The 26,612-nt window shown below is 47.1% G+C and overlaps 1 protein-coding gene across 1 annotated transcript in view; it reads right to left on the bottom strand.

The window, feature by feature from the left end:
• The window catches only part of DNAH9 (dynein axonemal heavy chain 9), a 636,923-nt gene that overhangs the window by 596,479 nt on the left and 13,832 nt on the right, over positions 1 to 26,612 (bottom strand). Inside the window, exons 3-7 of the mRNA XM_060238867.1 lie at positions 25,429 to 25,625; positions 24,274 to 24,432; positions 18,237 to 18,367; positions 16,707 to 16,918; positions 9,662 to 9,895 (exon numbers count right to left, since the gene is read on the bottom strand). Of these exons, the coding sequence (XP_060094850.1) occupies positions 9,662 to 9,895; positions 16,707 to 16,918; positions 18,237 to 18,367; positions 24,274 to 24,432; positions 25,429 to 25,625 (933 nt within the window). The remainder of the gene's footprint in view (positions 1 to 9,661; positions 9,896 to 16,706; positions 16,919 to 18,236; positions 18,368 to 24,273; positions 24,433 to 25,428; positions 25,626 to 26,612) is intronic.

The raw sequence follows: 26,612 nt of genomic DNA, 5'->3' as shown, positions 1-26,612 counted from the left end.
GGAGCGTTGAGTATTAGATGCTTCTAAAAAAGCTGACCAAATCTCTTCAAATTGTTGCTGTTGACATTGCCGGCGATATGCTATCCTTTCTTGCACATCCAGAACATACATTCCCTCGAGCCAAGTGGTAATCATACCAGCGAAGTCTTCACGCCATTGCCGCAGGATAAGCTGCTTCGCAATCATTATCGCACGTGCCGCCCATCTTCGCTGCCAACGAGTCAATGGCCAGGTCGACGGGAAATAGTTCAATAGTATCTGCATGGCAGAGATAGATTGATCAGTGTTGAGTACCTGTTTCATCCATCGAGCGATCCCATCTCAAAAATTATGTAGCATCGGGCATTTCCACAGCATGTGAACCAGACCCGCCTCTGGACGTAGACATCACCAACAGGCCGAAGATTCAGCCAAACCATGCTTATAAAGGCGGAGAGGAGTCCAGTAAATCCTGAACAAAAGCTTTTGTTGAATTAAAATCAAACAGAGATCTTTCGAACAATGCCAGAGACCACTGCAAATGGCTGCCCATTGAAAAGGGTAAATAGGGCAGTTGATTTCCTCGCTCCATTGACATCGCAAGTCTTCCATAGAGTATTGCGAGTCTCTTTTCAGACATGAATATAAAACACAAACTGGCTTATTTTGTTCTATAGCCTGTTCTAGGGTCTGCAGGAGAGGCGGGGCATCCGGAACTGCCAAGGCATCTATGCCGAAAGAAGTAGACAATGAGTGCTTCAGTTGCTGGAATTGCAGCCATTGATTAGCTGGTAACCCAAAGGCACTTGGTAGATCTTCAAAAGAGAGAAACACGTCCTCATTGCTATCTTTAAGCTGATTAAGAGTTAAGAGACCCCTCTGTGCCCACAGCTTCCAGATCACCGGCCAACCCCCTATCTTCACTTCAGGGTTGCCCCAAAGGGTCATCCGACTAAGGATGTAGTTGTCAAATCCGTAGGAATCACCCAAATATTGCCATGTTTGTCTTGTCGCCCGGATCGATGGAAGAGCCAACTCTCCCTGATGGTATGTGGACCCGAGTGCATTCCATGTCAACAAAGGAGTAAGAACAGCAGTTTCCAAGTTCATCCAGGGAGACTCAACCAGATAATTAGGTGGAGCCCATCGCTGAATACCAGCTAGCAAATATGCCCGATGGTATAGGCATAAGTTTGGCAGGCCAAATCCACCTCGGTCAAATGGTAACTGTAAACGTGCCCACGACAGCCGAGGGGGGTTCCCCTCCCACAGGAAATTCATTAATATTGAATTGACTTTTCAAAACCACTTCTGCGGTATGTATTGATGGATACCACGCAACACGTAAAAAAAATGGGGATAGATGATCATCTTCAAAGCATTTATTTTACCCCAAAGTGACAAGGGGAAAGCAGACCATCACTCTAACTCTGGCTGTATTTTCCTTATTACTTTTTTAAAGTTTAACAATATCAGCATCTTCGTCTGTTTAGGAATAAGGATACCAAAGTACATAATAAAAGCCTCTTGAACTGAGAACTGCCCAATATCTCCCACCAGTGCCACTTCACCCCCGATCTGTAAAATTTCTGATTTTTGCCAATTAATTTTATAACCGGACAAACTACCGAAGTAATTTGCCAGTTGAATAATCGCCGGTATCGATATTTCCGGCTGCGTAATGGTGAGCATGGCGTCATCGGCATATAACAAAATCTTAAATATCTGTGATTGGTAACACATGCCATGGATATTGTCATTCAGACGAACTGCCCTAGTGAATGGTTCCAAACAAAGAGCAAAGAGAAGAGGGGATAGTGGGCACCCCTGTCTGGTGCCGCACCGAAGATTAATTGATGTTGAAAGGTGGCCATTCACCCACACCCTTGACGTAGCAGACTTGTAGATCAGGCACGTCCAGTAAAGAAAGTCTTTTGGGAAACCCATATGTTTCAATACCATCTGCTAGAAAGATCTATCAACCCGATCGAAGGCCTTCTCTGCGTCTAGAGAAATAAGGAGGGCGACATCATCTTTCTGAGCGTGGATCGCGGTGAAGTCCATGATAAGCCGAATATTGTCTGCACCAGAACATCCTTGGATAAAACCGGTTTGGGAAGGGTCGACCACCGAGGCGATGACCCTTTGAAGACGCTTAGCCAATATTGCCGTCAGAATCTTGTTGTCGATATTTAGAAGTGATATAGGGTGATAACTGGCGCAGAGATGTGGGTCTTTCCCAGGCTTCGGAATTAAAGTAATCCAGGCTTCATTAAAATAGCTTGATGACATACCCTGATCAAAAATCGCTTGGTATGTGGCCAACAACTTCGGAGCAAGTTTATCTGCAAACCAGATATACCACATCGGAGAGAACCCGTCAGGGCCCGGCAAAGAAGTAGTTTTAAGTCCGTGAATCACCTCGTTCACTTCCTCAAGTCTCAATGGGGCCCCAAAAAGTTCTTTTGCTTCCTCACACAACTGCGGAAGACCCAGAGAACACAAAAAAGATTCCTGGACTGATGGGTCCACCGAGGTATGTCCCTGATATAAGGTCTGGTAGAATTGACGGAAGCATTCAGCAATCTCGACAGAAGAGACGTGAGGCTTGTCATATTGATCCACAGTTTGAGCGATCCATCTCTGCTCTTGCAGGGCTTTAAGCTTGGATGCCAAAACCCTGCCTTGTCTCTCTCCGAATTCCCATCGCTGTTGTTTGATGCGTGCATAAGCAAAGTTCCACCTTGTTTGACCTAAGCATAATAAGTTGAAAATTTATTTGTTGAATCTGCCTAAATTGCATCTCTGAAGGACTTTGGAACTGTGTGTCCCATAGGGCCCGAAGTCTGGACTCAAGATTCGCCTCAGTGCAGCGTTTTTCCTTTTGTTTTGCAGCAGAATAGGCGATGATTCCCTTATCATTGTTTTAAAAGCCTCCCATACAGTCAAATAATGTTAAACGGAACCCTCATTAGTGGCGAAAAAATGTTGAATTTCTGTTTCCATTTGTACACAAAAAGCCTCATTGTTTACTAAAGAGTTATTAAAATACCACGATGGAGACTTATCTATGTGTAACAAGTTGTCCACTTCCATGAGCACCATGTGATGGTCAGAAAGAGTGGAGGGATGGATTGCCGATGAACGCACACATCGGAGTATGGATTTAGACACCAATAAGTAATCTAGTCTTGCAAGGGTCTGGTGGATGTGAGAGCAAAAGGTGTAGGCTTTCAAGTCTTTATGTTGCTCCCTCCATATGTCCACCATCCCAAATTCCTTCATCAGGGCCAACATGGCCAACCATGATCTCAAGGATCGTTCAGTCGCACCCATGCGATCCATCTTGCTATCCAGAGTGGTATTGAAATCACCACCGAAAATAATATTATCATAGTCCAAGTTCTCAAGTATAGCAGCCACTTTGTTAAAAGTATGAGGATTGTCGTTATTCGAGCCATAGATGTTAATCAGGGCCGTCCTCACCCCCTGGGCTTCCCCTAACAGCACAATATAATGTCCTTGGGGGTCGAGAAACTCCAAGATCTTTGCCCACCTCAGCTTAGCCCGGATAATTATGGCTACATCACAAGCATTTTGTTCGAAGCCCGCCAGAAACACCTGGTCACCGCAATACTTTGCCAACCAACCAGCTTTGTCTTGAAGAATGTGGGTCTCTTGCAGCATAACAATATCAGCAGCTCGTATCTCGCGTACACCAAGGATCATGGCTCTTTTTTGGGGGTCACGGAGGCCACGTGCATTAAATGTCAAAACCTTAAACGGCATCCTGCGCCTTGGTCCGGGGGCACCCGGCCGGGGGTTGACAGCCAGGCATCAAGTGGAAAGTAAGAACAGGCATGTTACACCCTACAGTGAAACCCACCACATAATACGCTCCGAACCCCAAGGAGCGTATAACCCCCACCCAAACTTCCTGGCTTCCAATAAGTCATGGGGTACTTAGCAGAGCCCAAGCGGCATAAACCTGCGCTTGCTACATTGGGTACTAAGTCCAAACACACACACACACACACAAAAAGAATTAAAGAAAACACACTGGAGTCTATATAGCTATGACGCATAAATTATGGACATGGCAAGACCAATATGTCGCATAGACTGTCACCCTTGCAAGCACATGCCTAATCAAGCGCTCGATCAGTCGAGACCCTGATCCCTAGCCCATCAAACAAAAACTCATCCCCCCCCCAGCCCACTTGTTAAAATAATAGTTGTCAGACACAACACTGAATACGCCTCAGCCTCAAAATAACCGATATACAATGAATAAGTGCTTTGTAGGTCAGTCCAAGCAACAAAACTTAAACTAATAATGAATTCTCCAGAGTAGCTGCAATGCTCCAATAAGTGCCAGAGTTTATTGGGCAAGGGGGGTAAAGAAGAGGGGCAAAACGGCTCACTCCAGAAAAAAAGGGGGGGGGATTCTGGGTAGCGAGGCAAGGCGGCACGGGGAGGCCTCCCAAAAAAAGAAAGCGGTTGACTATGAGTAATAGATTCGAGGGCAAACAGACCCAGCCACATAGAAAAAGTGGATTACATTGCATTGGGATGGAACAGTCTAAGAGGAGAAAGCCGGAACCATCAGGACCCCCTTGCAACCAATAAAAAAGAAAAAAGAAAAAACCAAATGCAAAAAAAAAGAGAGACTGAGCAAGTGGTTGCAAATTAAAGCGACTTTCCAGTGTAAGTTTTTTTTTTCCTCGCAGCAGCAAAGATCTACGGCCCAAGCATAATTAAGTCCATGGACCTTGCATTCCCTCCCTGTGACCTTGATGAGTTCACAGCAGCTGGCAGTTTTAAAGTTCTCAGAAATTCTTCCGCACTCTGAGGGAAGTAGAATACTTTACGTTTCCCTTGCTGAATCACAACCAAAGTTGCAGGGAACAAGACAAAAGCTTCTAAGTTCAGCTGCTTAGCTAGGTCTTTTGCGGTTTTATATGCCCTTCTCCTCTGAATTAAAGATAGAGGATAATCAGGATATAAGGCGAGACGCGCTGCACTCCCTTGCCAAGTTATTCTGCTGCTCATTGCAGTCTCCCGAAACAGTTTCAAAACAAAGTCTCAAGTAGTAGCACGGACAAAGGAAATCAGGAGAGTGACTCTTGTTAACCCCTGCTGTCCTGGTCTCGCCATGCGAAGAACATCAGCAATGTCCAGAGCAAAATCCTCAGGAAGTTGGAGTGTCTGCTGAAAGAAGCCAGACACAAAGGAAATCAGCTCAGAGGGGGTCTGAGCCAGCAAGTCTGTCAAGCCCACCAGCCGTAAGTTACGACGACACGTTTCAGCCTCCAGGGTATCTAATTTCTCTCACAGTGCCTGCACTTCTCCCCCTGTCTCTTTAAGAGCAACAGCTTGCTGGGTCACCAATTGTTCAACTGAAGCAACTTTACCTTCACAAAGCTGAATTTTATTTAAAGCTTCATTTGTGGCCTTTTTCATTTGTTGTAACTGCAAAGTCAGTTGCTGTAGCTGTTGGGTAAGTTGATTAGGGAGACTCTCTAAAACTTGCAGCTTGTCCATACGCGCCGACAGCTGATGCAAATTGCCCGCGAGGGCGTCTATCTTTCCCTCTAGTTTTTCCATGGGGGGGGGGTGTGTCTTCCTGATGACCCCTCTGCCGACAAAGGCTCGTCTCCACTCAAGGAATCTTCCTCCTCCGCCCCCCGTCTCCCACGCGTATCTTTCTTTTCTGCTGAGGTTTAGGAGACATAAATCTTCAGCTAAGCAATTAAGGGGGGGAGGGAAACAAGATAGAGACCTTCCACCTTCTTTAACTCTGCATGAGACCAGCAAAGTCAGGCAAAATAAAACAGGACCTCAAAGGCTTCTCCAAGAGCTGCCGCACTGTTTGAGGTAAAAAAAAAAAAAAAGGAAAAGCACTCTTATCTGCTCATATAGCCCAAAAGTTGTAACTGCCGCTCGGAGCTCGAGTTATACGCGTCTGCTCACAGCATCCCACGCGACCGGAAGCCCCCCACATGGCCCAGAGACTTCCAGAGCATCTGTGCGGAGTTTCCGACAGTTTTCGAAGGGACCCTGGGAACTTACACAGGCTCCCTAGTGTCCTTACAACTAAATCCAAACGTCCAGCCCATAAGGCTGAAGGCATGGCGAGTTCCCTTCACCCTCAAACATAAGATAGAGGAGGAGCTAGACCTTCTAGTAGCGCAGGGAGTACTGGAGCCAGTCACTAATGCATGCTGGGAAACACCCATCGTCACCCCAGTGAAGCCTGATGGTCCACCTCTGCACGGACTATAAGTGTACCATAGACAAAGCACTGCAAGGCCACGCCTACCCAGTGCTGGTGGTGAACCATGTGTTGGCCTCTCTTGTAGGGGCAAAAAATTTTGGGAAATTGGACTTGGCTCAGGCCTATCAACAGTTCCAGGTGGACGCCGCCACAGCCAAGGCGCAAACGATAGTGACGCATAGAGGCACCTTCAAGGTCAAGCGCCTCCAGTTTGGGGTCAGCGTGACCCCGGGGATCTTCCAGAACCTAATGGACTCTCTTTTGAAAGGTATCCCTGGGGTCCAGCTGTTTTTTGACGACATGTTAATCACCGCAGCCACGGAGGATGAGTTCGCCTCCGACGTTTCGACTCAGCGGGCCTAAATGTGAAGAGGGAGAAATGTATGCTGGGGGTGCCCAAGACTGACTTCCTGGGGTATTCAATCAATGTGATCCATCCCTCGAAGGAAAAGGTGGAGGCCATGTGTGATGCCCCCGCCCCCACTAACAAAGCAGAACTACAAGTTTTCTTGGGCCTCCTCAACTTCTACCACGCCTTCCTTCCCCACAAGGCAGCAGTACTGGAACCCCTTCACTGTTTGCTGGACAAAAGGGACCCATGGGTGTGGGGCCGCCTTCCAAGCGGTGAAGGACCTTCTGATGTTGAACAGCCTACTGGAGCACTTTGACGAGCAGCTGCCCGTGGTCTTGGCCTGCAGTGCGTCTCCTTACAGGGTAAGGACAGTCTTAGCACATGCGCTACTGGATGGCCGGGAAGTTCCAGTGGCTTATTATTCAAGGACATTGCAAAAACCAGAGAGCAACTATGAGCAAATAGATAAGGAAGGGTTAGCCATAGTAGCCGGTATTAAGAAATTTCATTATTTTCTGTACGGCCAACCCTTCAGCATACTCACTGAACATAAGCCCCTCCTGAGCCTGTTTGCCCCTGACTGCCAAACGCCCCAGATGCTGTCACCCCAGGTCTTAATGTGGTCCATTTTCCTAGCAGGGTACCAGTACAACCTGCAATACTGTCTGGATAAGGCTATGGGCCATGCGGACGCTTTGAGTCGATTGCCGCTACCCTCCGGGGACCCGGATCTGGTGCCAGTGCACCAGATAATGTTGTTAAAGTCCCTCCCAGACCACCCAGTTCATGCGAAGGACATTGCTCATTTCTCTGCCCGGGACAAAATCCTCTCCCGGGTTCTCAACTGGGTGTGGAAGGGATGGCCCACGAGCCGGGTGGGCTCAGAGTTTGCAGTGTTTGCTTCCTGCCAGAACGAACTATCGGTCCACTAGGGCTGTCTGTTATAGGGGGGTCAGGTAGTGGTGCCCCCTGCTTTGCGGCAAAGAGTCCTCACTGCACTACATGACTCTCACCTGGGGATTGTACAGATGAAGGCCCTTGCCCGCAGCTATGTCTGGTGGCCTGGAATCGACAATGCCATTGAGTCTTGGGTAGCAAGTGCCAATCATGCCAGGAGACCTGGCCAGCACCGCCCAGAGCGCCAGCCCAGCATTGGGAGTCCACACGTAACCTGTGGTCCTGCTTGCACCTGAACTTTGAGGGGGACATTCCAGGGTCAGCTATTTTTCCTAATCGTGGACTCCTACTCTAAGTGGTTGGAGGTAGTCCCGGTTGCCTCCACTTGCTCCCGGGTTACCATTACAGCGCTCTGCAAGGTTTTCGCCACCAAGAGACTCCCAGACACTCTCGTCTCAGACAATGGGACTGCCTTCACATCAGGGGAATTCCAGGACTTCTGTGGCCGAAATCTAATCCGGCACCTCAGGTCAGCCCCTTTGCACCCGGCTACCAATGGCCAAGCGGAAAGGATGGTGCAGTCACAAAAGAGTCCCTCTGCTGCATCATCCAGGGGGACTGGGAGGCCTGCCTTGCTGAGTTCCTGCTAGCCCAGTATGCCATACCCTGCACTGCCACTGGCCGCTGCTCGTCCAAGCTCCTCATGGGCCGGTGGCTATCGACGCATGCACCCCGATTGGGCCCCAGACCTGCAAGTGATGCCCGACATGGTCAGAGCGACCAGGGGTTTCAATACAGGGGACTTAGTGTACACAAAGAACTTTGGGGGTGGCCCAGCATGGCTTCCGGCCAGAGTCTCCAGGGTGTTGGGATCAGTCGTGTATGAGGTCATCACCGAGGGAGGGTTTACAATGCGGCAGCACATAGACCAACTGAGGTCATGGGAGGTGCCCAGGGATAAGGTTGAGGAAGACAGCGGGCCACAGGACCCACCGGCAGTTCTGGGTCTGACAGCCCCCAGACTCCTGCTGCTGCGATTCTGACCCCCAACCTTCCACCGGAGCTGGAAGCGTCCAGGAGCCTGGAACCGCCAACAGAAGCTTCCGCATCCCCGGCCCCTCCGTCCACTGCACCCGAACCGGCCTCTGCACCGCCACCCTCTCCGGCACCCAGGCGGTCAACAAGGGAGCACCGCAAACCGGCTTACCTAGAAGACTATGTATGTCAGGGTTTGTGAACTAGGAGGGAAGGGATGTAACGTATGCAGACTCAAGAGAGAACGGAATGCGCGTTCCTGCCTGGTTCATTGGAGCCAGACGGTCAGAGCTTGGAGACTTGGGAACAATGGGGAGCAGGATCCAAAAGTCTGCTGCCCTGCTCCAATCACGGGCCCCCTACTGGTTTAAATGGACCAATCAAACACTTGCGTGGAAACACGGGTGTGTATATAGTTGGCCCTGTGGGCCCAGTTCAGCAGTCTTATGCTTAGCCTTACCATGTAATCAATAAAGAGCTGATGTTTCACTACCACCTTGCCTCATCGATCCACAGAACCCACTATATTATAGTATCACTAGAAGATAACATGAAGGATGAGAAAACCTACCTCATCAAAAAAGTCACTGTTAACACTTGTTCAGAAATCCCAGCAGCTCTGCAACAGGAAATTGCCACGCTGAAGAAAAGGCTTGGGAATTCAAGAACACCATGGCTATAAACTTTGCAAGGGCTTTAAACCATAAGGTTATTTACTTACCATGTCTGCCTTTCCTCTTAGCTTAATGCATGAGGTACATTCCACTTTACCATCACACCAATTTAGAGAGTTAGGGAAGGCTGAATAAGATGTTCAAACACACCCATGAAATTAATGGGTAAACACGGTCTTATCAGTCCAACTGCAATCCTCAACAGAGTTAAACTTTTCTAAGCCTGCTGACTTCAATGGATTTAGGATGTAACTCTGTTTAGGAATATAACACTCTAAACACTACAATGTAGTGGCTCCTTGGGACATCCACAAATCTGATGTTTAAACCTTGAAACCAAACAGTAAAGGCAACATGCCTACAACTGAAATGACTTACAAAAACACATGTGGCAGATCTTTTTCTGCACAAGCAACTCTTCATCATATTTCATGATCTGGTACTTACATTCAGCAAACAGAGTCTTTCTAGAAAGTTATCCAATTGTGCAAAAACCATTAAGGAAGGGAAATCCCACTGCTTCACCTCCTGGCCTGGCTGAAAATAAGTGCTGAGATTTTCTCTTCGTTCTTCAAAGGTCTGCTTGAAGTAGTTGAAAATATCAAAAGTATTCTGCACTTTACCCACACTTTCTTCTGCTTCCCCTTTCAGCAGATCTTCTGGACTGAGATAACTTGTGGCCTAAATGGGCAGAGTAGCAAAACAACACTTAACTAAACAAAGAAAATTACACAGACATCATTTTATCATTCATCAACTGAGGCACCTAACCCAAAATTCCCACTTGATCATGTGTTTCTTATGTTGTCTATTTATTTGGTAAACATCAATGATTAATCAGTTTTGGTGTACAATATAATAGGAGGATAGGAAACAGGGTAGACTATGCACACAGAAAGACATACAGAGACAAAGAAGAAGAAGAAGAAGATATTGGATTTATATCCCGCCCTCCACTCCGAAGAGTCTCAGAGCGGCTCACAATCTCCTTTACCTTCCTCCCCCACAACAGACACCCTGTGAGGTGGGTGGGGCTGGAGAGGGCTCTCACAGCAGCTGCCCTTTCAAGGACAACCTCTGCCAGAGCTATGGCTGACCCAAGGCCATTCTAGCAGGTGCAAGTGGAGGAGTGGGGAATCAAACCCGGTTCTCCCAGATAAGAGTCCGCACACTTAACCACTACACCAAACTGGCTCTCCACTTGACCATTACTTGACCATTTGTCATACAGGAAGAGGGAAAGCCTCTTTTTCTTTTAAAAGTGTTATGTATTGAATATAAGCAACCAGACTTCATGGCGATTGCGACTAAAGGCAACCCTTGGGTCCCCGGATGGAGCTAGCCTGAGGCCCCGCCCAGCAAGATCTGTGGCAGGAAGATTGACCGACCAGGATTGGCCTGGTCAGATGAGGGGGCTGTACCGGGCATTGTATATAAGCGGGGCCCGGCCCGCGTGCTCTCCCTCTTGTAATGTGCTACTGAATAAACTATGTTGCCTTCAAACCGTCTCGGTTCACAGTACATTACAGGGGCGATGAAGGTGGGATCCTAGCCAGTCCAATCCATAGAGCCAGCAGATCCGGTGAGAGACGACGAAGGGAAAACGAGGTAGCCCAACAGGCCCGCCGCCACAGCCACCATGGCTAACCAGAGTGGATCCACAGGCCGTCTCGAAGAGTTCAACCCCGCTACTCCGGAGAGGTGGGAGACCTACACGGAGCGTGTTGTGTGCTACCTGCGAGCGAACAGGATAACGGAGGATAGCCTAAAGAGAGATGTCCTCCTGAGCGTCTGCGGAGTGGCCACGTTCGAAATCGCCAAGGGTCTCTCGGCCCCCGCAAGGATCACAGAAAAGACCTACGAGGAGATAATCAGACTCCTCACCGGGCATTTCCTGCCCCAACCCTCACTCGTTGCCCGCCGGCTCATCTTCCACAGAAGAGACCAAGAGGCGGGAGAGACAGCGGCGGACTACCTGGCTGCTCTCCGCCAAATCACGGGCAACTGTGCTAGAGGAGACCTTGTGGGACCGTTTCACGTGGGGCCTGAGGGACGAGAGGCTGCAACAAAAGCTCTTGGCAAGGGAAGAGCTCACCCTCCAGAGCGCCTTCAATGAGGCCGTCTCATTCGAGCAGAACACTAGAACCTTCCCAAAGAAGAGGGCCGAAGCCGTCCATCGGGAAGAGAGGGACCCCAGCCCACCGGACGAAGAAGAGGCACTCCAGCTACACCGCCCAACAGGGAAGGGCCCACAAGCAGCCCAGCGACCCCGAGCGGCCGAGAGACCCACTGCCACCAAGTGCACCAGCTGCGGAGACCCACACGAGCGACGGGACTTCCCCTACCGCAACGTGGTCTGCAGGAGCTGTGGGAAGATGGGCCACATTGCGAGGGCCTGCAGGGCCAAGGCCACCCGCCGCTGCCAGTCGACCAACCAGGAATCGACCGGGGACTACTCAACCGCCTCAACCAGCGTGCAGGTAATGAACTTGCCCGACGAGATCCCCAAGAAGGTCAAGGTTTCGGTCAGGATCGAGGGCAAACCCTGCCTGATGGAACTGGACTCGGGTTCCTCCATATCCATAGTCTCGGAGGAAACCTTGAGGAAACTGTGCCCATGTGGCTTGCCCAGACTGCAACCGGCACGCTTCGTGCTACGGGACTTCCAAAAGAACCCCGAAGTCTTAGGTTGGGCAACGGTGGGGGTGGAATACAACGGGTTTAGGATCAAACTCGACATACTGGTGGTTAAGAGGCAGCTCATCACCTTGTTGGGCCTGGCCTGGTTTCGGCCCTTGGGAATAAAGATCGTGGGGGTGCAACAGCTGGGGACGCGGGGATTCGAAAATGTTTGCAGGGAGTTCCCGGAGGTGTTTGATGGGGCCCTGGGGTGCTACAAGGGGCCTCCTGTATCCTTACCCCTCGATCCCCACGTGCTACCCATAAGGCTGAAGGCCAGGCGGGTTCCATTCGCTCTGAAGTCTAAAATCGAAGCAGAGCTAGACCACCTCACAGCCCAGGGAGTGCTGGAAACCGGTGGCCTATGCCGCATGGGAAACCCCAATAGTTACCCCGGTGAAGCCGAACAGGGAGGTGCACATATGCGCTGATTATAAGTGCATTATTAACAAGGCACTACAAGATAACCCCTACCCCGTTCCAGTAACAAGCCACGTCCTGGCGGAATTAGCGGGGTCCAAAATCTTTGGAAAACTTGATCTGGCCCAGGCGTACCAGCAACTGCCTGTGGACGCCGCAACGGCCGAAGCACAGACCATAGTTATCCACAGGGGGGCGTTTAAGGTGCAGCGGTTGCAGTTTGGGGTGAGCGTGGCCCCGGGGGTGTTTCAGAGCCTGATGGATTCTCTCCTCAAAGGGATCCCTGGGGTGCAACTGTTTTTTGATGACGTTTTGATCGCCACCCCGGACGCGGAGGAATTTAGCAACCGGCTGTGAGAAGTCCTCCACCGTTTCCAAGATATTAATGTCCCTTATGCTTTGCTGCTTTTTTTTTTACAAGAATGCTGTAAGTTCCCTTCTTCCTTTAATACCACCTTTTTAAAGTATTTGTATATTATACTACAATATACTTTCTGTATTTTATGTAAATTAGTTTGTTTAGATTTATGCTGGTCATGGGCCTCAATAATAAACTGACTGACTGACACTTACTCAGCCACTGAGCACACTGATGAGTGATCACAGGAGTATCAGTATCCCTCATCTTAGCATAGCTTAGTTTACAGAGTAGAGGGGAACAGCCATGTATGCAATACTGAACTCCATAGAAGAAGGCTAAAAATAAAAGGAGAAGAAATACTAGTGATATTATGATGGAGGTCTGCTATAGACCACCAGGCCAGGCAGAGGACTTGGTCGAGACACTCCTAGAACAAATTACTACATTCTCTAAGAGGTGGGACATGGTGGTCATGAGAGATTTCAATTACCCAGATATCTGTTGGAAGTACAACTCTGTGAAAAGGAAAGGTCAAATAAATTCCTGACTTGTCTTGCTGACAACCTCATTTTCCAGAAAGTGGAAATGAAAACAAAGGGATCTGCTATCATGGACTTGATTCTCCCCAACAAGGAAGAACTGGTTGATGAGGTGAAAGTAGTAAGCACCCTAGGTTGTAGCAACTATGTAATTTTGGAATTTACAGACTTCTTGGGGAATGGAAAAAGTTGTACATAGTATCGGTTGGACTTCAAGAAAGCAAATTTTTGACAAACTTAATGCTATTCTACAATATCCCCTGTCATGTTTGCTTTGCTTCTTCCTGTTGTTGTCATATATTGCTATGGGAATGGGTTGTGTTAGACTATTATGTCTCTGTCTCTCACAGTGAGAGCGTTAGTGGCTGAGCCTCCCCTCCCTTCCTCTGTGCCATCCAGAGCCTGGGAATAAGATAAGGAGATGAGTTCCCTGCAAACAGGAAAGAGTTATGTCTTTGAAGGCCAGGGTGAAGGGGAAGAGGCCGCAGTTTTGGGAATGCATTTAATGTTGTCTGTAAGTTTCAGTTTCAGTTTTACTTCTGGCAAACAAGTAGCATGTCAATAAAGCTTCATATATGCTTTCATAAGTAAAAGTCTATCTGAGAGTTACTTGGCAAAACCTCACAGTAGAATCTCATGATAAGAAATACTTAAGGACAAGGGAGTTCAAGAAGGGTGGGACTTTCTTAAAAGTGAAATATTGAAGGCCCAATCACAAACTATTCCTATGAGAAGGAAAAATGGGAGGAGCCTAAAGAAGCCAAGGTGGCTCCATAAACAGCTTTCGGAGGACATGAGAAATAAAAAAGACTCCTTTAGGGAATGGAAGGAGGGCCTTATAACCAAAGATGCATATAAAGAAATAACCATTATTTGTAAAGAGAGAGTTAGGAAAGCTGAAGTTCAGTATGAGCTGAGGCTAGCCAGAGATGCTAAAAACAACAAACAAGGGTTCTTTTCTTAAGTTCAAAGTAGAAAAAGAGCAAGGACATGATAGGCCCATTGTGGGGACAGGAAAGTCAGATTGTAACAGGTAATGAACAGAGGGCAGAACTGCTCATTTCATACTTTCCTTAGTCTTCCCTTCCGAGGGCAAAGGTGCTCAACATGATGAATGATGGGAGTTGCAGCCTAGGATAAGCATGGGGTAGTACATAAACACCTAGTTTCTTTAAATGAAACAAAGTCCTCAGGGACTTTGAACTGTATCCCAGGGTACTAAAAGAGCTTGTGGGTGTAATTTTTGAGTCTCTGGCCCTTATTTTTGAGAATTCTTGGAGAACAGGTGCCAGAAGATTGCAGGCAGGCAAATGTTGTCCCCATCTTCAAGAAGGGGGGAAAGGAGGATCCAGGTAAGTACCAACCCATCAGTTTGACATCTATACCTGGAAAAGTTTTAGAACAAATCATCAGTTAGTCCAGGAACATTTAGAAAGGATGGCTGTAATTACTAAGAGCCAGCATGGACTTCTCAAGAATAAGTCATGTCAGACTAACCTGATCTCTTTTTTTGAGAAAGTGCTGGATCAAGGGAATGCTGTAGGCATAGTTTATCTTTATTTCAGTAAGGCTTTTGATAAAGTTCCACATACTATGCTTGTTGACAAATTGGTAATATGTGGTTTAGATCCTATTAGAGTTAGGTGGATCTGTAACTGGTTGACAGATCATACCCAAAGAGTGCTTGTGAATGGTTCCTCATCTTCTTGGAGAAGAACGACAAGTGGCGTGCCCCAAGGATTTATCCTGGGATCTGTTTTGTTCAACATCTTTATAAATGATTTGGAAGAAGGAATAGAGGGAATGTTTATTAGATTTGCAGATGATTCTAAATTGTGAAGAGTAGCAAATACAGTAGAAGACAGAGTAAGGATACAAGCTGGAAAACTGGGCTAAAACAAATAAAATGAATGTTAATGGGGATAAATGTAAAGTTCTGCATTTAGTTAGGAAAAATCCAATGCAAAATTTTAGGATGGTGGAAGAAGACTGCAGATTTGTACCCCACCCTTCTCTCTGAATCAGAGACTCAGAGCGGCTTACAATATCCTATATATTCTCCCCCCACAACAGATACCCTGTGTGGTGGGTGGGGCTGAGAGGGTTCTCACAGCAGCTGACCTTTCAAGGACAAGAACTATGGCTTACCTGAAGCCATTCCAGCAGCTGCAAGTGGAGGAGTGGGGAATCAAACCTGGTTCTCCCAGATAAGAGTCCGCACACTTAACTACTACACCAAACTGGCTTGTCTTCACAGGAGACTTTTCTTAGCAGTAGTATGTGTGAAAAGGATCTAGTGGTCTTAGTGGACCATACACTGAACATGAGTCAATGTGATGTGGTAGCTTAAAAGGGCAATGCAATTTTGGGCTGTATCAACAGAAGTATAGTGTCCAGATCACGCATAATGATGGTATAGCTTTACCCTGCTGTGATTAAATGCACCTAGAGCACTGTGTTGAGTTTTGGGTGCCACAATTTAAAAAGGATATAGACAAGCTGGAACATGTCCAGAGAAGGGCAACGAAGATGATGAGAGGTTTGGAGGTCAAATCTTACAAGGAAAGGCTGAATGAGCTGAGTGTGTTTAGCCTGGAGAGGAGATGACTGGGAGGTGACATAATCATTATGTTCAAGTTCTTGAATGGCTGACATATAGAGGATGGTGTGGAGTTGTTTTCTGTTGCCCCAGAAGATCAGACCAGAACCAACAGGTTGAAATTAAATCAGAAGAGTTTCCAGCTGAACATTAGGAAGAACTTCCTGACAGTTAGGCAATTCCTCAGTGGAACAGACTTCCTTTGGAGGTTCTCCTTCTTTGGAGGTTTTCAAACAGAGGCTAGATGGCCATCTGACAGCAATGCTGATTCTGTTAATATAGGGGGAGATATTTGTGAGTTTCCTGCATTGTGCAGGGGGTTGGACTAGATGACCCTAGAGATCCCTTCTAACTCTATGATTCTAAGGGCACAATTAAAATGTTAGAATACGTAAATAATGATGTTTAAGCTGTTCTGCAGCCCTTGCACAAATAGTATCCAAGCCTATTTCACTAAATAACAAAGAGAACTCCATAGACACATTTGAAAAACAAATGGAGCTTCCTTCCATAGAAAAAGGAGCATTGTTGTACTTAAACTTTCCAGACTTGGCGGGCAGGAGTTGCAGAAAAAACAGGGCCTCTCTCTGATTATCCCTTAGGTACAACATTTCTGCTTTGAGGTCACCATGATCCATCAAGAGGTATAAACAGGTGCTTCATCCGAGCCTGCTACATTGGAACAGCAGCAATGGCAGGTACAGACTCCTGCTAAGGTTGAGGAAAGCCTTAGGATGAAAGCTGAGGGACGCTCTCACTGACAGAGTACACAATCTTAGTTGCAGAATCCAATATGTTATATATCAGAAGGCCCCAGAGGATCATTAGTAGAGAATTTTCTCCATTTTCCAAGAATAGCTGTGGGGCAAGGGGTAGAACCACAGCATGGCTTACCTGTCGGATAAGGAGAGTGCAGATTTCTTGAAGCAGTACAATTATCCTTGCAGGTGTGTTGTAGTATTTTGATGTGGTCCAGATAAAGCACACCACATGAAGAATTTGGTTAAGAAGTGGCTTCACCTCATTAAACTCTATATTCTCGATTTCTTCTAGAGAGCATTGGAGGGGCTTTAGATGCAAGTTTATGTCCTGGGCTTCAAGCAATGCTGTGATTTTTGAAAGCAAAGAAAACAGTTGCACTCAAGAGATGCTGGGATGTATACATTCCTTAAGATATCGTTTTAAGTACACTCACTTGGAATAAACGCTGTTTAATTCAATGGGACTTCCTTCCCCCAAAATACATTCAGAATTAAAATAAGTACACAGAAGTTTCCTTTGGCTTACAAATACACAGGACAGTAAAAAGCCAACATTGAAAAATTAATGGAACTTGGATGTATTCTTTAGGAATCTAAAGAATACACCTGCAAACATTTTTTAAAAACAGTACAGCTTTCTGTTTGTGACAGTGAGTGCAAATTTGTCATTTCTATAGTTCTTCAAAGCCTTTAGAAAAGGTATGTGCCCTGAACATATGCTGTTTAGCTACACTAGTATTAGCTTACACTAGTATTAGCTTGCAATAGCTTGCAATGTATTGCTGCTATTCTTCCTTCACTCTCTAGTCTTTCTGCCACAATTTTCACTAATTCTTTAGGAACTGATATCCAGGCAGCCAACCAGAATTATTCGCTTATTTATTTGTTTCAAACATCTGGACCTTTAATCAGGCTAATGGCAGCATTACTTAAAATGTCATCAAAAGAAAATATATTGTATTTAAAATACACAACAGATTGTAGTAGCCATAATCACTCCACATCTGCTCAAAGTCCCTATGCAGCAGCAGCAGCAGCATGTTCTATTCAAAGTTCCCTGAAAAAAACAAAATTTACAATGCCTCATGAAAATGAACAAGGAAGGGGCTTTAGAGATCCTGGAGGAAATCACCACCTTTCAGTTAGCGGGGCTCATCAGCAATGAATTGGTCTGAGGACCTAAGACAGTGCATGAGCTCATAAAGAGAGAGGCAGTTCTTCAAGTATCTAGCTACTAAGTTTTAAGTCACTGAGAGCCATTCTGGTGCAATAGTTAGAGTGTTGGACAAGAATCTGGGAGCCACAGGTTCACTCTTGCTGAGTGACATTGGGTCAGTCATTAATTTTCTCCCTAACCTACTTCATAGAACTGTTGTGAGAATAAAATGAAGGAAGGAAGACTGTTGTATGCTGCCTTTAGCTCCTTGTAAGAAGAGCAGGATGAAAAAATAATAACGCAGAACACCAACATTCTGAACTTAGCCTGGAAACACACAGCGGTTAATTTAAAATAGGCGTAAGGAGCTGAAGCCTCTCACATCAGCCCACAGACCGGCAGCCACAACTTGCACAAGCTGAAGCTGCCAAATTATTCTCAAGGGCAGTCTCACGAGGGATGACAATCCATTCTCAAACATCATGATGTGAACTTCCAAAATCTCACCTGCTTCTACATCTCTGAAGATTGACCTGAAGGCGAGGAAGTAGGTGCTCTGCACTCTCTCTAGCAACTCCATCATTATTAAGATCTGCCTTGTTTTCAGCTGGCTGTAAATGCACTGTAGATCCTCACATCTACAGCAAAACCAAGATGATGACACTATGAGAAAAAAAGGCATTCCATTCCAATTCAACAGGCAATATTCTTGCAGCAAAGCCACAGGCTTGGATTTCATCAAACATTTCTGATGATGGAAGGATTGCTGCACGCAAAGCACAGCTTTCTAGCCTCCCCAGCCCCAAAGCTGAAAATGTTCCCCTGAAATGCTGCTTCTGGGGAACAAGGTACTCCCTCCCCAGAAGCAGCATGAAGGGAGAGCAAATCACTCCCCCTTTCATTTCTGTTTGTTTATTAAATCGTATTTTAAACCACCCAGTCCTGTGGGAACAGGACTCAGGGCAATGTCCAACGTAAAATGCATTAATATATAAATATATAATTGAAGTAGTTTATAATGTACTGGGTTCAGACACAAGTAACAGTCAACATCCTTTATTAGCTAGTACATCACAAAGGCAACATGGTGAGGCCAGATCCCCGATTATATACATTGCCCGGAACAACCCCCTTCCTGGTCAGGTCCAATCCTGACCAGTTAAACTTCCCACCACAGATCTTCATAGGCAGATTGCCTTTGTCCCTTATGTCAGGTGACCTGCTAATTCCTGCCAGTCACCTCAGCATACGTAGCCGCGCTGTGTTGGAAATTCAAGGACCAAAATGCAAGACACAACACTCCTTCCCCCCTAGTTCAAGACACAGTCTTTTAAATAAGCTGGTGGCTGCTGCTCCCTGTGGGACCACAGAGGTTTGACCTGGAGAATGGGGGCTGCTGGAATCACAGGCAGAGGCCGGAAGAGCGTCGCCCTGTGACTGTGACAGTATTGAAGGCTCCTCCCGCTCCCCTGCTGGAGAAAAGTCACTCCACTCTCTGTAAGGTTCCGCTGTCGGCAAGTCTGGGGCTGGTAGGGCAGCTGCCAGTGGCGTTCCAACGCTGTCCCCATTCCCCGCTCCCTCAGACCCCACTGGTTCATCCGGCAGGGTGCAACGACACAAGTGATCAATGTGCCGATGGAGGAGCTGACTCCCCTCTGTCGAGACCTCGTACGAGTGGGACCTGCAGCACTCAGGCCGGTATCCACTCTGGACCGCATAAAAAGTTCTTTGCATAGACCGGATTCCCTGGAAAGAACCCCCTAGTGGCTTTCCAGGTCTCAGGGGAGCTGTGGAGGTCTGGAGACTGGTCAGGATGCAATCTATCTAGCCTGGTGGTTAGTCTCCTGCCCATGAGTAGTTCAGCCGGGCTCAGGCCTGTGACTGGGTTTGGGGTGATCCAGTTCCCAAAAAGAAAGGCTGCCAGATGGTGATCCCAATCCCCCTGAACTATGCTGCCCAGGGCCTCCTTGGTGGTGCGAACCATGCACTCCGCTTGGCCATTAGTGGCCGGGTGAAAGGGAGCGGACCGTATGTGCTGGGTAAGGTACCTATTCAGGAATTCCTGGAATGCCCTGAAGGTAAACGCAGTACCATTGTCTGTCACTATGATCTCTGGGATCCCATGGGTACAAAAGACTCTTCGTAAGGCCCTAACTGCAGCCAAGGTCACTTTATGTAAGCGTCAGCCAGGATGAAGAATATTTGACCTTGGTATGACCCTGTAAAGTCTAGGTGTAGCCAGGACCAAGGCATGCAATAAGACTCCCAGAGGTGAATGGGGATGCTGGGCAGATCTGGCCGGGACTCTTGGCATGGCTGGCACTTTCTAACCCAACCCTTTATCTCTTCATCCATCCCCAGCCACCACACATAACTACGGGCCAGAGCCTTCATGTGCACAATCCCTGGGTGCATCTCGTACAAGGCTTCGAGCACTTGATTCCGAAGTGGGGGGGCAACCACCACCCTGCTGCCCCAGAGAATGAAGCCCTTGTGTGTTGAAAGTTCATCCTAGCAGGATGCAAAGGGCCTAAACTCCACATCAATTTTTCCCATTGGCCATCCCCTCCCCATTCCAAAACATGTGCAAGGATGTGGTCTCGGCTTGTGGACCAGGCTACCTCAGTGGCATGGAGGGGTCTCTCTGGCAGAGTCTCTATTAGCATCACATGGTGATATGGCACTGGATCGAGGTTCTGTGATGACAATGGAAGGTAGCTGAGGGCATCTGCATGGCCCATTGCTTTGCCCAGGCAGTAGATAGGGTTGTATGAGTATGCCCGGAGGAACTCATTCCAACGCAGGATGTGCTGGGACAAGATCTGCAGGGTGGGACGATCCAAGGCAAGGAGGCCCAGAAGTGGCTTGTGGTCTGTGGCAACCGTGAACCGTCACCCATACAAATAGTCATTGAATTTGTACACCCCCGCCACAATCGTCAGTGCCCCTTTATTGATTTGCGTGTAATTGCGCTCCGCTGGTGTCAGGGTGTGAAAATAATATGCCACGGGAACCTCCCTCCCATCCAGCAGTTGATGGCCCAAAACAGCTCCAACACCCTACGGGGAAGCATCGCAGGCCAAGATCACTGTGAGGGACTCGTCAAAATGGTGTAGAACCTCGTTAGACCAAGATGTTCTTGACCGCCTGAAAGGTGGCCTGTTTTTTTCCCCAGATCCATGAGGCGTGTTTATCAAGGAGTCTGTGTAGGGGTTCTGTGAGGGCGGCTTTGTGGGGCAAGAAGGAATGGTAGAAGTTCAGGAGCTCCAAGAAACTTTGAAGCTCCACTATGCAAGTGGGGGCTGGAGCTTGGACTATTGCTCTGGTCAGCCATAGGGTGGATTTCCGCAGCATCGACTGCAAACCCCAAGAACTCAACCCTCGGCACCCCGAGGGAGCACTTCTCCTGCTTCACCTTAAGTCCCATTGTCTAGAAATGGCACAGCAGCTCTTGAAGGCAGAGGCTAAATTTTTTGACGTCAGGTGCCTTCAATCAAAACGTCATCGAAAAAGGGTTGTACTCTGAGAATCCCTTTGAGAGGAGAGTTCATTATGCTTTGAAAAATTCCCAGAGCCATGCTAACCCTGAATTGCAACTGCTGCACCTTGAAAGCCCCCTGGTGTGTAATTATGGTCTGGGCCTCAGCAATCTGTGCATCCACCAGTAGCTGTTGGTAGACTTGGGCCACGTCCAGCTTCTCGAAAATCTTAGATCTGGCCAAGGATGTGAGGAGTGGCTAACCACTGGGACGGGGGACAGGTGGTCCTGGAGGGCTTTATTTATTGTGCATTTATAGTCTGCATATATGCGCACGTCCCCATTTGGTTTTACTGGAGTGACTATGGGGGTCTCCCAAGCAGCATGGAAGACCAGCTGTAGCACCCCCTGGGTCATGAGGTCATCACATTCAGCTTCTATCTTTGGTTTCAGTGCGAATGGAACCCGCCGAGCCTTCAGCCTTATGGGCCTTACCGTGGGGTCGAGCTGCAGCACTACGGGTGGCCCTTTGTAACATCCTACAGTCCCATCAAACCTCTCCAGGAATTGCTGACACACCTGGTCGAAATTGTGGGTCTGAATTTGGTTCACCCCAACTATTTCTATTCCCAGCAGCTTGAACCAGGCAATCCCAGCAAGGTGGTGAGCTGGTGCTTTACTACGAGTATGTCCAGCACTCGCTTAAGGTGTTTGAAATCTACCCTGACTCTGGCCCACCCCTTAATCTGGATGGGGTTTTTCTGAAAGTCCCTCAAAATGAATTTTGCCGGCCGCGGGAGCATAGTTTTTTAAGGGACTCCTCCGATATTATAGAGATGGAGGACCCCGAATCCAGTTCCATCAGGCAGGGTGCCCCCTCAATCCGGACCAACACTTTGACCTTATCTGGGGTGCCCAGGGGCAAGTTCATTACTTGGAGGCTGGAGGAGGCGGTCGTGTGTGCATCGGTCAAGTTGTGGTGCGTGGACTGGTGCCTCCATTTGGCCTTGGCCGGCAAACTCAAGCAATGTGGCCCAACTTCCCGCAGTTTCTGCAATCCGTGTTTTGGTAGGGGCAGTCACAGAGCTCGTGTGGATCCCCACAGCTGGCGCACTTGGCAGAAGCAGGCTTCTCAGCAGGCCTGGGTTGGGTAGGCCTCAGTAGGCCTTGGACCCCGGCATGGCTGTTGATGGATCTGATGTGCTTCTTCCCCATCTGAGCCATTGGACACCGATGCTGTGGCCGCCTGGTGCGCTCTTGTGAATTGGCCGAGATGTGCCTGTTCAAAAGCCGTCGCCTGTCAGAGCGCCTTTGCAAGAATAATATCTTTGTCTTCTATGGTCAACAACTTACGGTGCACCTTCTCCTCTTAGACCCCCACCACGAAATGGTCGAGTAGGATCTCTTCCAGGTCACCCGTGAAATCGCATCGCAGGGCAAGACTCGGAGCTTGGCGAGGTACTCAGCTGCGGACTCGGGCTGCTGCCGCCTTGTTTTTTTCATGGTTGCTTTTTTGATGGACATTATGGCCTTGCATAGAAAGCATGTCTGCGTGCTAGGTAGGTCGTTTGCAGGGATAAGTGGTCTGTCGTCACCTTGATCAGGTTCTCGTAGGTGGCTGCAGCGAGGGTGGTCGGTGCAATGAGTCGTTTCATCACCTGGATGGTCTCCATCCTGCACAAACTCAGGAGGAGCACCTTCTTTTCTGCTGCTCTCTCCATCTTGTGTGGCTCTATTTAGTAGTTGAGCCGGTCCACCCATGATTTCCACAGGTCAGGTCGGGTGGAGTTGAATTCCGGGAGAGATTGTCCTGGAGCCACAGCCATGAACTCGACCACATGCGTTGTGTTGCACGAAGGGGGAACACTAAGCTCGGTGCATGGAGCTTGTGGTGTGGCCAGGTGGAGGGCTGGCTGCTTAACAGGATCCCATCCTCATCACCAGTGTAATGTACTGAGTTCAGACACAAGTAACAGTCAACATCCTTTATTAGCTAGTACATCACAAAGACAACATGGTAGGGCCAGGTCCCCGATTATATACATTGCCCGGAACAACCCCATTCCTGGTCAGGTCCAATCCTGACCAGTCAAACTTCCCACCACAGATCTTCATAGGTGGATTGTCCCTTACATCAGGTGACCCGCTGTCTCCCACCAGTCACCTCAGCGCACATAGTTGCGCTGTGCTGGAAATTCAGGGATCGAAATGCAAGACACAACATAGTTAAAACATAGCATAAAACACAATGATCAACAGATGACATTATAAACTTCCAGTGGTGCCACTGCCTCATGGGAAAGGCAAGGAGTAGGAGTGCCAGACAGATGGAACCATTACTATCCTCAACCAAATGGCTGATGGAACATCTCTGCCTTGCAGGACCTGTGGAATTTCCTCAGATCCCACAGGGCATGGATGTTATTCAGCAGAGAGTTATACCAGGTGAGAACCAGGGTGAAAAATGCACTGGCTCTGGTCAAGGACAACTGGATATCTCCCAAATGCAGTGTTCTCCAGGGGCTATACCAAGAGAGGTGATCCTGAAGATAAGTTGATCCCAGACTATTAAGGGTTTTGAAGGTTAATCTTGAACCTGATCTGATACTCCACAGGAGCCACTGCAGCTCATGCAGCTCACGCAGCGCAGGTTGAATACATGCCATTCATGGAGTCCCCACGAGGATCCATGCCACTGCATTTTGAACCAGTTGCTGAGGCAGTCTCAAGGGTAGCCCTAACAGAAACCCACTGTGGGATCCTACCCAGGATATTCCCCAGGACAATTGATTACATGGAATAAAAGAGATCTTTTGTACTAAACAAGAAGTAAACTACTGTATAATTTAACAGATCAGATTCTATTTCCCTGGCTAACATTTCCCCATAAGCAAACAGACACCTTTGTTCCAGTCCAATCAACAGAAATAACTGTCCCCATCCTTTCATTCTACTTGAAACAGGGCTAGTGTTGAACGATGGGTTCTTCATGCAGCAGACCTTGTGTAACAGTAGCTCTGGCTAGTTTGTTTACACCTGCAGTACAGTATGAAGTTAACCATTTACCTGACTTTCCAAAACTCCAGCTCCACTTTTGGATTGGGATCTTGACCTTCCAAAAGTAGCTCTGATGACTCTCTCTTCAGAACTTTCTCTACCTGAGAACTCCATTCAATAACTGCTGACTCAATGGCATGCACAATAGATTTATCCACTTGCTCAATGCTGCAGAAGCAAAAATATAACCAGTTTAATTTTGTTTTCCATTTGAGGGTGCTGAATAAGAAGGTAGATTTGTAAAATTACAATCTGAACTGAAATTATAATCTCTGTTAAAGCTGGACTTCAAAGAGAGTACAATTCAATTTAGATTCCACTTTCATTGACCTAGCTCACTTATTTATCAAATGCAAAATCATTCATGCCCACAATTCTCTTTCCATTATAACAACTACTAGGTGAAGATATTTTAAAATAAATCACCCAAGAACTACTTGGTGAAGATAATTTAAAATAAAACACCCAGTATCACACTGTCAGCTGCACTTACCATCAGAACTGTTTTTGCCAGGGTTCTCAATTCTTTTGAGCCTGCAGATACCTTTGGAATTGTGACAAAGGGTGATGGACATATCAACAAAATGGCTGCCACAAAACCTGGAGCCAGTTACAAATTGGCTGCCACATGAAGCAAAGCCAAACACAAAATGTCAGGGAGCAAGGTTATGCATAACTCTCAAAGTAGCTCTTCAATATTTAAAGCAGAAGCTCTATTTTAATAGAATAGCTTTTAATTTCCACAACCAATCAGAAGCCCTGTGGGGCTCAAGCCTTGCCCACTTTCTAAAAACACTTGGTAGGTTCCTGGAAAGGCATTGGTGGGTAACAGGGTATCCATGGGCACAACATTGGAGACCCCTAGTTTAAACCTTGACCAAGAAGAAATGGTCCAGAAAATAGTTTCTACTTTGTAACAAATAATTGAAAAGAGAACAAAATGGCATTTGGAGCACTGAAGGCAACTGTATTACAAAAATATTCACTGTTAACTAGAACATACATCAGCATGTATAAAATATGCATTGCTTTTAGTAAGTGGAACAAAATCATATTATAATGCAATAAAAATTGATCTGTTGATGAATTAACTTTCATAGGACAAAACCAATAATTCAAAAGAATACACAGATTTAATTCAATACCTGTTTTAAAAAAACTCACCTTTTCTCATTGTCCAAATCTATATATTTATTCATCCCAGAGTCAGCAGGGAGAAGCAGAACAGTTTTGCCTTTTACTTGACCAACAACCACAGAAATGCCATTTTCCAGGCTGCAGACATGTCGGGTAACATCCTGAGACACTACTTGTGGCCAGCCGTGATGGTTTTGCTGGTTTGCCAGCAGTGGCACAACTACCTAGAAATGTAACCACCGGGGTTATGTGAAGAAATGTTAATCAAAAAGAAAGCAGAAGAGAAAGTTTAATGGTCTCTGGCTTGCCTGATTCGCACTTTAGCCAGGACATAATCAATCACAGTAGGACCTGGCTGAAAGGAGCACTTTATAGATAGTCCTCTATTAATTTCTGATCCCTTGTTAAGAAAGAGCATTACTCCATCACCCCCTGAACTGCAACCCGAAATTGAGCATTTGGGAACTTAGAAGTGCTTCAAGCCATCTTTGAGATAAAGTGCAAGTGCAATTGGATAGGCAGGTCGATCAGGAAGCAAGACATTGACCCACCAAGAACAGAAGACAAGGCATTCAGTCTCAGTTCCTACACACACATTACTACTTTCCTTCTGTTCAAAGTCTGGCTCTTTTTAAAGTTATAACTTCTTTTGCTATCAATAACTTAATGAAACATAAGAGATTACACTGAGAAGAAAAACCTATAATTCTTGCAAAGGAATCTCCAAACCATACAATTACCATTCTTTTTGGAGAGCTACCCCTGACCTGAAAAGCCCAGGTTAGCCTGATGTCATTAGCTCTCAACAGCCCTGGTCAATACTGGGATAGGAGACCACCATCAAATACCAGGGTCATGATGCAGGGGTAGGCAATGGCAAACTACCTCTGAACATCTTATATCTTGAAAACCCCATGGGTCAAACCACCTCTGCATACTCACTCACCTTGAAAAACCTACAGGGTTTCACTGACCTTGAAAATCCTACAGCTGACATAAATCAGCTGCAACTTGACAGCACTTTACACAAACACATTAAAACTAATAATTGCTGCTGCAATTCCATTTCCCACACAGAAAGCACATCGTGTATGAACTAGCATGCAAACCATGAGTAAATTATCATAAATAACAACCACACATGTTTTCAGTTGCTATGGTTTGCATTTCAAAGTAAGAAAAAGAGCAAAGGCATGGTAGGCCCATTTAGG

Source organism: Heteronotia binoei, chromosome 5 (assembly GCF_032191835.1).
Source record: "Heteronotia binoei isolate CCM8104 ecotype False Entrance Well chromosome 5, APGP_CSIRO_Hbin_v1, whole genome shotgun sequence".
Lineage (NCBI taxonomy): Eukaryota > Metazoa > Chordata > Lepidosauria > Squamata > Gekkonidae > Heteronotia > Heteronotia binoei.
This window is presented reverse-complemented; position numbering and strand designations above follow the sequence as displayed.